Source organism: Spea bombifrons, chromosome 2 (genome assembly GCF_027358695.1).
Source record: "Spea bombifrons isolate aSpeBom1 chromosome 2, aSpeBom1.2.pri, whole genome shotgun sequence".
NCBI lineage: Eukaryota > Metazoa > Chordata > Amphibia > Anura > Pelobatidae > Spea > Spea bombifrons.
In genome coordinates, this window is record NC_071088.1 from 110200319 (window position 1) to 110212452 (window position 12134).

The window sequence follows — 12134 nt, forward strand, 5'->3', positions numbered from 1 at the left end:
GCAGCGATTTGCACAAAGAAGACATGCTATTGCAAGAGGTGACCCCTTGGCAAGGTAGGTCCAGGGCCAAAAATACATCACTGATACATCCTACTCCTGGAAGGAATTCAGTAATCAAGCTGTAGTGTCTTTCAAAGGGTTAATTAAAACTTTCAATTTCTCTAGATCAGCCTAGAGGGAAATGTGAAGTGATGATGCTTTTGTGGGCTGGGGCTTCACTAAGCACTTTACAAAGACAAAAAAAACCCAGTAGGCTGGGTTTCCACAAGCCTGCTGTCCTTCCGAGCAATCATACTCTGCTTCCAGACTGGGCTTCTTCTCCCCTGCTATCCGCCTGCCAGAGAAGCTTTCTACATGCATGTCGCTGTCCAACTCTAGTGTGTTCCTGTTAAACGAGGTAACTCTTGTCACCATATGGGGGTTTTTTCTTATTGTCTGGCAGCTCCATGTAGGGTATGTGGAGCAATACCTGCTGAGAAAAATAACACAAGTTTCGGGGACAGAAAAATACTACTGTAATTACAAGAGTCTGGTGGGAATTTAAAGAAAAAAAAAATTGAAAATCATTTGAAAATAACCTTGGGTTTATCTTGGTGCTCCCGCCTTGTTTGATAAATAAGTAGTGATCTCATTAAACATTTGTCCACATAAAATGATAGTATTTATTTTTATAAGTGTTTGGGTTGTACGGTTAGCTTTGTAATGATGGAATGTTATGTTGCATTCTTGTTATGTTGTGTTGGAAGAGGGTCATGGGAGTAGCATCCCAGTAAAATCTATAATATGGAAGTGTTACAAAGGGTCTGGTACAGCTTATTATGGCATCCCCTCTCATCATAGTAAGAATGCATGGATATTGGGGTGCTAGAGTTTACCACTGACTTGGCATGATAGGAGTGGTAGCCTGCAACAACTGGAATGCTAGAGGTGTCTTTTATGTGCTATCAGTAGCTCAGCTCAAAGTAATACAATTAGCTACCCACTGTAATAAAATGAGCTTCAAACATTTAACCCCTTTGCTATTCCCTTACACTTGCAGGTCATTCTTTACCTTGACATTAATGAATGCCCAACAAAACTACATATTCCATTCAAGTAGTACATGTGCAAACTCCAATAAGTGTCTGCATCATCACCATCCTCTGTACATTTATTCCCATTTAGAAACAAGTAAAATGCAAACAGGATGCTAGGTTATGCACAAAGGTAGGTGAGCCAGCCATTTATTACATGTCCAGAAAATGCTTCTGCTTTCTGTACACAGAATTTACTGTTATAAAGAAGTTTCAATTATTTAAATGTTTTTTCTTTTTTTGTACACAAGCATAGCTATATTTTATAAATAATGTATTCCTTCGTTCGTAAGCAGAAGACTGATGTCAAAAAGATCTGATGGCATTTGGTGACACGGACTTATGTTTAAACATATTAGAATCCAGTATAGCCATAACTAAATAGGATATAAAATGTTTAGCTTTTTTACTTAGTACTACTACTACACCTTTGTGTTTAGGCTCCTCATTATGACATTGATAGAAAATGTTTTTTTTTCCAATGTCATATCTCTCGGAGGTGCCATGTTAATATCTTTGTGTTTTTTGCGGTACTTTGCTTGGGAGCAGTGGCTTCCCGTTATCCCCAGGCTTTTGTGATATCATCTGTCATGGCTGGGGAAACTCCCTATACTGTTTTCCCATTTTGATTGAAGCCTGGTGTGTTGTAGTGAAGAACATGAGGTGGAAATCCTAGTCCCAAGACATAATAGATAAATAGTCTTCCTCTTCTGGGTTTGCACTCAACAAAGGGACAGGTGACACCGTCCTTTATTCCCGAGCCAAAAGGACTACAGGAAAGACCGATCTTTATGATTCACCTCTGGAGAAGGAAAACAATGAAGTCTTCAAGGAGAATTGGCAGACCAAAAAAAAAACAATTCTACCTACCATAAAGATGGGTCTTCAGTGCAATCACTTCAGTGCAAGTGTACTGCAATAATATTGCACTGCTTAAAACGAATTACAAAATACGCATGCTACCAAAAATCAAAAAAGTGCCATTACGGACCCAGCTTTTAAGTTGGCATTATAAAAAATGTTGCTTTAACCTATCAACCAAAAGGCTAGGGTAGATGAAAAAAGAAAAATACATGTAGCAACATACCCAGTGTAATGGCAGGTGTACTTCTTACCAAATAATACAATGGAGGAACTCAGGCTTCAATCTGCCTCCTTCTCAATGCCAGAGGACCAAGTGTTTCCCTCACTCTCAGGTACTACACTTGACCTTAGACGGCATGTTCTGCAGGAACATCTCCAAGACGCACACGCACTGTAACAATATGGTGAACAGGTAGTCCTTTTAATTATTATGAAAAAGCATCATGCACAATGACAATCGTTTGAAGAGAGCCCTGTAATATACAACTACCTAGCGGTATTAGTTTATATGGTATTGTCATCTCTGGCATCAATCCTGTATATTACAATCCCTCGCAATCCCTCTGAAATCTAGCCTTTATCTAGTTGTCTGACATCATCCTTAAAATGGATCTTTGCTGGGAATTGGTGCAAATGGAGTATATTATCCTGGGATTCTGCAGTAAGGAAAGCTTTTAGGTGTCATAAACATTTCTTTGTAGAAACTAGGGGAAGTGTGGTGATGCAAGAAGTATCCTTTACTGGTAGTATTGGATGCATTAAAGAGAATATGAATTTTTAATTCCAATTGATTGATGGGAACAAGTGGAAATCCTGTCTTAAATGGAAAGTTATAGTTTTGTACACTGAAATAGATCTATGATGTATTTCATCTACCATAACTATGTACCGGTATTTGTGCCATTGTAGTCACAAGTTGAATTCACAAGTATGTAAATAAGTCAAAATTAAAAAATAAAAAAACTCTTGAGAGCAATATAATGTTCTATGGATGCTAATGAAGAAATGTTGATGGGGAGGAAAAAACTGCAACCTGAGATGAATAAGGAAAAACTAAGACAAAACCCAATGTTGTATTAAAGTACACATTTAATGTTGGGCTTACAAATCATCACTCAACTGTATACACATTTTAATGATGCTGTATTTGTGTGTGTATACAAAATCTCAATTGTAATGCTGTCCCAAAAATGGGCTATTTGTATTTATTTATATTAATGTATCTGAGCAAAGTATTTAAAAGAAGAATGTGTTTTATTTAGGTAATTCCATTTACAAACAACTTACTACTTTTACTCTACATGTAGAACACTGTAAAATACTAATTCCCAGCCAAACATTCTGAGCACCAATAAAAGAGTGATCAGGGGCGCTTGGGAAGTATGCTATCAGTATACACCTTGTGAGGGATTTTACATCCTTACATAGCTGATCTCTAAGTAAATTATTTAGCTGTGACATCAGCAAACAAACTTCTCTATAAAGGTATTTTACACTATTTTTATTTTTTAGATATTTTAGGCCAGAAAATGTGTATATTATATTTTAGTATATTATACCAGCTATATCACCTTAGCTGCACAGGGCAGGAAACATTGTTCCTAATGTATTCCTACCTATTGTACCCCGATCAAAATGTCCAAAGACTACTGTACTTAGTATATGACTGCCCTTATTTTACCCCCCTTGGTATATGGAGAACTGTGAAGCATCTGTAAATGCAAAATGCATCTTATATTATATATATATATATATATATATAAAAGCTATAACATTCTTACTCCACTTCATTGCGTATATGCCCTGAACACCCTTGCTCCTATAATCTGGTGTATACATTGTGAAATCCAAATTGTACTGTACTGTATGTTTTCTATTTTAATGTTCTTATATGGTTTTAGTTACCATATCCTAGTGTGTTTTGTTTTCTTTAAGAAGAGTTCTCATTCATATTTCTAGAAGGATATTTTTTTAATGGAGATATTCATCTTAAAAATAAAAAATATAAATAGGGACACAAGTAACCCTAAAGAAAGCAAAATTAACTCCCAGTATGCATTAAATGCCAAATACAATAATCTAATAAATGTGATATTCATATCATTTTCTCATGTTGTTTGGATACATAAATTTTATCTTATTATTTTTTTTTTATGTGTATGTGTGTTTGTGCATATTAGTTCTATGGTAACTGTTGGTGCAAGAAAATAAAATTTAATCAGCATGTTTACATACAAATGTACTAAATGGCTTAGAAAACATAGTATTTGATATTTTCTATGTAAGTACTACATTAGTATGGCAAAGTATAAAATAGGGAATTATATTGAGGACATTACCGTATTTTTTTCCTGGCTACATTTAAAATATTCACAAGTTTTGTCATACAATTTTTTCCTGGTTAGTTGGTGCTATAAAGCCCAAGGAGATCTCGCAGTACCATGGAAAAGTCCAGAAATTTATACAGCTACAGGCCAAGTTTGACAAGGGCGATAGCAGACATGGTTAGTAGGCAAGCCGAGTCAGGAATCTGAGAAATTAAACACTAAGTAAATCACACTCAATCACAGACAGAATTGGCTCAATGAATAGACAATGTTGGTCTGTCACAAGGTACATTTATGGGATATGGTGTGTCTCTTTAGAGCACAATAGCGTGAAGATGCCAAATGTGTATGGCATATACATTATTAACTAAATGTGTATTGTTAACAGGGCCGCTATCAGAAATTTTGAGGCCCCTTACAAAACAAATGGTATGGGCCCCCCTCCCCAGATGACCCCCAACACCACCATGATTTTCTCAGGCATGTTGTTTAGGGGAACTGACAAGCTGATTGGGGACAAAGATGGCACAGACAAGCTGTTTGGGAACAAAGATGGCAGAGACAAGCTGTTTGGGGCACAGATGACACAGACAAGCTGGCGGCACTGACAAGCTGTTTACAGTCAGAGATAGCACAGACAAGCTGTTTGGGGATAAATATGGCACAGGCAAGCTGGTGACAAAAATGGCACTGACAAGCTGTTTGGGGACAAAGATGCACAGACAAGCTGTTTGGGGACAACAATGGCACAGACAAGTTGTTTCGGGGTACTGACCAACTGGGGACAAAGAGGGCGCAGACAAGCTGTTTGGGATCACAGATGACACAAACAAGCTGTTTGGAGATGACGATGGCACATATGGCACAGAGAAGCTGTTTCGGGGTACCGACCAACTGGGGACAAAGATGGTGCAGATAAGCTGTTTGGGGTCACTGACAAGCACATGATAAGAACAGTAGTTCACAGTTGCTTGTCAATTCACCTGGTGTAAACTACAGTTACCATGAAGCTCAGTAGACAAATATCTCACATTATGATGGCTGAGAATCATAGGACAGGTAGTCAACAGTAGATGAAATGGCATATTTGTTGTGAAGTACAGTTTCTATGATGCTCAGCACAGATCTGCCCCCGATTCTCTGCTCCATACTGTGTGTAGTGCTTGGAGGAGGGGATATGACTTCAGCAGTCAGGTGTATACTGCTGCTGACTTTGCCTCTCTGAGCGGGACTCCTGGGACAGCCAGGCCCCTTACAACAGTAATAGTTGTACCCCCGATGGCGGCCCTGATTGTAAACGATGAAGATGCGACCAACTGTGGAAGATGTGTGAAGGGTGTCCGCCATGTGCAAGTAGTAAGATAAGTATGTGACTAAATCATTACACAATATAGACATAATTATTAAAAAGGTAGAGGTAAATGCATTCATTCTGTACCTGCTCATTCAGTGCTAGAAAAGGCAGATAGTCGACAAAAACATTGTCAATACAAAACAACAATAAAAGGATGGATACAGTGCTAAGTCTCAGGGCCACCTTTAATATTGATTGGACCCTAGGCAAATATTTGCTTGCCACCCCCCCCCATTCCCTGGCATGCAATCACACCCTCCACTACAACACCAAAATAACCCACAAAAAGACAAAAGTTGTTGCCGCGCTGACTCTACAGATTAGGAGGAGACTGTCTGAGTCAGTGCGGCCATCCCTCCTTATGACCATAATGTGACTCTGCGTGAGACATCACACAAGCAGGGCAGGGGACAAGCACAATACTATGCCGATTGCATAGCAAATGAATAGTGCGGGTACAGTGAGTGACCTGAAACGGACGCGTGAGTCGTAACCCGGTCCGGCTTTAGTTGTTCACACACCTGTGTGGACCACCCCTATTGTGCCCCCTCCACTGTTATTACCCCAATGTTCCTTTGTCCCCTCCTTCACTGTGCCACACAAATTTTCCACCCTCATGTAGTTCAGGAATAGATCAAATAAAGAGATGGAAACACAGCATTGCAGGTATAGATCAAATTAATAAGACATACAAACGCTGTATTTTCAGATATTAATAAATAACACATGAAACCCAAAGCAACTAAATAACACACAAACCCATCCTTACAAGATCAAGTGAAAAATCACAAGCAAACTCAGCATTGAAGGTATATATCAAATAATGCATTGAAATCCTAAATTGCAGATATAGATCACAGGTCACACACCCCAAAGACCAGCAGTGGCCCCCCAGATTGCTTCCACAGGACCTGCCTAGCACCCAGATTGGATGCATGGCATTTGCCATCTTTGTCCCCAAACAGTCTCCCTGTGTCATCTCTGCCCCAAACAGCCTCCCTGTGTCATCTCTGCACCAAACAGCCTCCCTGTGTCATCTCTGCACCAAACAGCCTCCCTGTGCCATGCTTTCCCCAAAAAGCATGCCATATATGCGCCAAACAGCCTCCCTGTGCCATTTATGCGCCATACAGCCTCCCTGTGCCATGCTTGCCCCAAACAGCCTGCATGTGCCATCCTTGCTCCCCTTACACATTCATGCTATTACACACATACTCATTCATTAACTCGTTCACAAGTATTCATTCACAGATACTCGTTCACATATACACATTCATTCACTCATTCACAGATACTCATTCACAAATAAGTGCTCATTCACTCATTCACACATATGCATTCACAAATACTCATTTATTCACTCAATCACACATACTTGTTTACAATTTAAAGATACATTTAATGTGTCAGGGTACTTAGAACTTGCTGTATATTGTGATTTCACAGCCCAGGAGTTGCCACCTAACAGGTCTGTTTCAGTACCTGGGAATTCTTTAAGAAACAGAGTCACTGGGTGTATCGGTGCTATGCATTTGTCAGTGCTCTCAGGGACCCCAGCCATTCATCAAGATTGCATCAGTTAGCAAGTTTGAGAAGTTGCTAATCTATTTTATTAGTTTGCCTTCAAATGAATTGCCACAGTGTTCAATAACGCTTTGGTCTTTTGTCTCCACGTCTCTTTGTCTGTGTTTTACTGTAACATGATCATTTATTGACCATTTAAAAATTGCACCCATCATGTGAAGTTAGTGATTTCTCAATTATTTTGGAACCCTGGTAGTCAGATATTGCTTTCAGATAATTTCCTTTACTGGTAAACAAGCAGTGAGCTTGAGGTACCACTCCTTTAAATTTCATCAGATCTTCAGCTTATGCATTAATAATAAGGGAAAAATGTGAAAGATGTGAAAATGGAATCTTCGCTATACTGCGCCCTGTAAATTATGAAGACTGTGATGTGGTGGTAGTTATGGCAGCAATGATTATTCGGTGCAATTTGAATATTCATTTTTGGCTGATTACAATTTTAGCATAGCAACTATGTAGCATATTATTTTGTTGTGTTTTTTTTTAAATATGCATCAATCGTTTTTGAAAACTCAAAAGGGGGTGAAATGATGCGATCATGGGTGTAGTTTGGTTTATATATAAGGAGTAATTTGTGCACAGTGGTAAAAATGGAGCAATCAGCAGGAAAATTCCATTTGGTACTATGATGATTGCTCAAACAGATGGATTCCCTTGTTCTTCATACATCACCTCTATTCATGTGTATGTTCCTCTCATTTTTAAAATTACTTATGAGAATTAACAACATGGCTCTTCTAAAGCCAAAGAGCACAATTAGTCTACATGATATTATTGTCTTGTTCGATATAGACCCTGTTTCACCCTTTTTCCCATCCATTTTTGTAGTCACCACAAATCAGAATCAAATAATCAAAACACAAATATACAAAAACAATTAAACAATCTAATTCTAGTGGTAATTATGTTTTTGAGAGGGTAGTTGATGGTGATGATGGTCACATTCCTCCAACATAAAGACTGTGTTGGTTGGTGCAAATAATACAAAAATAGCATGGCTGAAGCAGTCAATATATCAATCCAAGCCAAATTCTGTAAGAATTTTATTGTACTGTTTTCATGTACATGCTGCGCATGTCCTAACATGTGTTGATATATGTCTATTTTACATAGTTTTCATGCAGTCCAATGTATCACTAACTATTAAAAAAATATGAAAAAGGGCTCTAGAAAGGTTTGTAAGATTGTTTTCATTGGCATCGAAGGACAAGAACAGCTATATGGCCAGGGGCTTTGTATTGTTAAATAAAAAATGAAATCCATTTTTGTACATATACAGCGAGAAGCTTTCATGTTTGTTGCCACGAGCCATTAATACAATTATTTGGTACTTAGATGTTCTTGGATCCATATTTTCAACCACACTATAGCAATGAGAGGTGGAACTGAAACCAGGGAGATGGAAGGAGGAGTGAGCCGAAGAGAGGGAGGGAAGGGAAAATTAGACTGTGTGTAATGGAGAGAAAGACGGAGGATGATGAACAGAGGGAGGCACATCAACAGAGCATGCAAAGTCCATCTTCAGTGTGAAAAGAGATTTTGAGAGTGCAGCTTTGGGCTATACATGCCCCTTCTATGTCTTTTTCTGACTCCAGTGCAACATTTCTCCTGAACGAGGTAACCATTGTCTTTTGTCACTGTCTCAATGAGAATGTTTATGGGGTTTATTTGAACAGAGGGCTTTTTTAGCTCAAGAAATGAAGCATCCTTTTCAGGCTGTGCACTAAACCATACAATGCTGAGTGCTTTACAAAAAGCTATTCGATTTCATGCAAACAACAAAATAAAAGAAATAAGCTAGGATACATAGAGCCCTATGGAAAGATAACGTACGTATACAAAGGGCGAACTATTAAAAAATCGAGGTAACCAGCAAAAATGTATGTGGGCAGTTGTTGTGCAACACATTGCAATATGTTGCTTACCACATCATGTGGCACTGAAACAGTTAAACCATTTACTGTTAGGGCGCTGATATGATTATGCCTTTATGAGAATTAATGGGTTAATAAGCACTCAGGAAGTCTGAAATGTAGGTGAAAGGCTAAATAATTAGGAGCATAAGGAATTCTGAGTATAAAATAAAAAAATATTACATTTGATGGACAGAATGTGATTAATTACGGGCCTTTTTATGGGCGTATGTAGTATATTGTTGTTTGTGTGTGGTTTTTAACATTTTTTAACACATGTAAAAAGGCGATAATGAGGCAACTGAGAAAAGCAGTGATGAAAAACAAATGAACATGATTTAGCCTGAGCGCAGGATTGATGGAGAATGCAGGGAAATATTAGCAGGCATGACTGACTCTGGCTGAGCAGCTTTCGAGGACAGAATCAGTTATATATGCTTATGTCAGATTTATTTTGTTGACTCCTTTACAGTAACTACCATGATATCCCCTTTGTGTTTCCCAAAGAGAACCAAATGAAGAATTCTATGCTTGCCTGCCGCTATTTTGTTTTCATTCCTACCATGGCGATGAATGGTTCCACAATGTTTCATATTAATAGTTTTCCCAAATTATGAGCTCTCAATTGCAATCATCAGTCATTTTATGGCATGTCTATTTCTTTGAGACATGTAGTACAAGACTAAATATGTTGGCGATTTAAAAATAATAATAATAAGTAGTTTAACTGGCTCGCACCTTCATCATATTATAGGTTGACTTGTTCCTTGCCAATTAATTTGCACTTGGGTGATAGGAATGCCAATTACACATCACATGTGATTTGAAACAGATGTCCTACTTGGAAATTAGTAATCTACTGAAGACGGGGCCAGTAGATTTAAAGCCGAAGATGGAGTAAATCTGAACTAAATTGCCACCAGGCCCCAGACAGCATATAAAATTAGGAGTGATCATGATTGCATTATAAAACTTAATTCCCAAAATAAGGCCCATGCGTTTCCTATGGTCCCTATCAAACCACACCCGACTTTTCCAGGGTCATCCTCCATGTTACTAATCCATGTTTAAAATTACATACACACTGCCACACGCCAACTAGTTTTGTAGAATCTTTGTAAAAAAACCTAATACTAAAGGGTATTTCACACATTGTAACTCCCTGAATAATGCATAGTCAATGTGAGGACCTAATATATATCCTGTGATGTTTGTTTATAGCAGTTGTGAGAAAATTCCGTTGAAATTGCAGATTATGCTAACATTTCCGTTTTTGTTAATATTACTATTAATGTGAAAAATGCAAAATTATTCATAAATAATAATATTTATGATCTATTTCAAATATTCAGTCTTATTAACCGTGATGTTACAATAATTTCGCCATAGATTTGAAATGTTATATTAATCATTTGTTACTACATAAGGTTTTAGCTGATTTCATATGTTCTTTCATGAAAAAGCTGATCTGTGAGGTTTCCCAAATATGTCTCAAAAGTCTCAACCTGCGTGAACTGCAATTTTTGTCTTACAAATGGAATCCTACTTACTTTGTAATGAGTAGCGTACCATATTGTATATTTGAAAAACATCTTATGCTACATGACCTGTAAAATGCAATTTATGGAAACCAAAAATGTGAGTTAGCGTTGGACACAAAGCAGAAATGTAGACTTGTGATAAAGAAAAGACAATGAGGGGTATTTTATGAAAAACTACATACAAGCTTACAATCTAGTTACTCAGTGAGGCCTATGTGGAGGCCATGTGAGGCATCATCTTCTATTCTTCCGTGCCTCTGAAATGTACTTGTTTACAAATAATGATCTCGACAATTTTAAGGTTAAGTCTGTCTTCAAAATGGTTCCAGTGAGCTTTTGCCCCTGTCACATGGTATTTATGCCAATGGTTATGGATGCCCTCATAGCTGTGTAGCTGTGACATCACCAAAGGGCAAAACAGACTATTTCAAATGCTATTAAGTATTTACCAAGGAACATTGCATTATAAAACCCCCCACCAGTCATGTTATTTTATTGAGCACTGCTCAGTGATATTAAGGTATATATATAAAAAAATATTATAGACTCTACATTTACGCAAGTGTATAGGCATGAAAAAAAATAATTTTTGTGTAATTTAATTTCATTCTGAAAGTAAGAAAAACATTTGTAGAACACAAACCATCAGCTGTCATATATGAATCTGACTGAAATAATTGTGATGATACGTGAATTTAGCCTTAACAATGTCATTTTCTTATGCAGGCAATGACAACATTTAAAATTCTGGTTATTAGCAAGATAACATCACATCTGAAATGTTAAAGGTTTTTTTTAAGCCTGATTACAGGTTATTTAGGCATTTTAATTAAACTAAATTTCACAAAATAATTTTAAAAATCCTTCTGGGAGAGAAAAATGAAATGTCATATTGGAAAGAGGACATGCTTCGGCTTACTTTAGTAAAATAAAGATGACAAAAAATTTATTGTTTTATTAAATTGAGCAAAAAGCCTGGTCTCCAGCATTGATAGACTAATAATAACCATTCTAACTGTTATGCAATACCTTTTAGTTCTGGAATTAAATTTAGTGTGAAAATGTTGACAAAGCAAATATATAAATAAGTAACTACATACAAAGTTTGTGTTTTCATTAGATGTACTAAAAATAAAGAAAGATATGTGCTCTTATACAGGAAAATGCCTGCCATCATTTGTAATTTACAGTATATGCTTTTGCTGTATATTATGATAGGCTGAAGCCCCTGATTTCCAATGTATTTCTCTATCCTCTGAGTAATAAAAGGTTAAGCAATACAATTAATTTTAGTTGAAAGTTGCTTTGTTGCTGGAGCTTCTTTTTCTTTTTTTTAGCATAGGGGGGCCTTGTTGGGTATCGGTCAATTGCAATATTTGCCTATTATTTTGGCACAGGTGCTACTTGATTTATTTTATTTGCAAGAGTATATATTATTTGGTACTTTCTTTTTTTTATGCATAAAAACTTAAAAT

The 12134-nt window shown here is 37.2% G+C and overlaps 1 protein-coding gene across 2 annotated transcripts in view; it reads left to right on the top strand.

The window, feature by feature from the left end:
* The first annotated feature begins 329 nt into the window (after positions 1 to 329).
* CACNB3 (calcium voltage-gated channel auxiliary subunit beta 3) overlaps positions 330 to 12134 on the top strand; it is a 77049-nt gene continuing 65244 nt past the window's right edge. The window contains exon 1 of one of the 2 annotated variants that reach the window (XM_053455565.1): positions 330 to 397. In XM_053455565.1, the coding sequence (XP_053311540.1) occupies positions 359 to 397 (39 nt within the window). In that variant the 5' untranslated portion in view covers positions 330 to 358. Of the gene's footprint in view, positions 398 to 8631; positions 8823 to 12134 lie in introns of those variants that run through there. The other variant, XM_053455564.1, reaches the window with a different exon arrangement.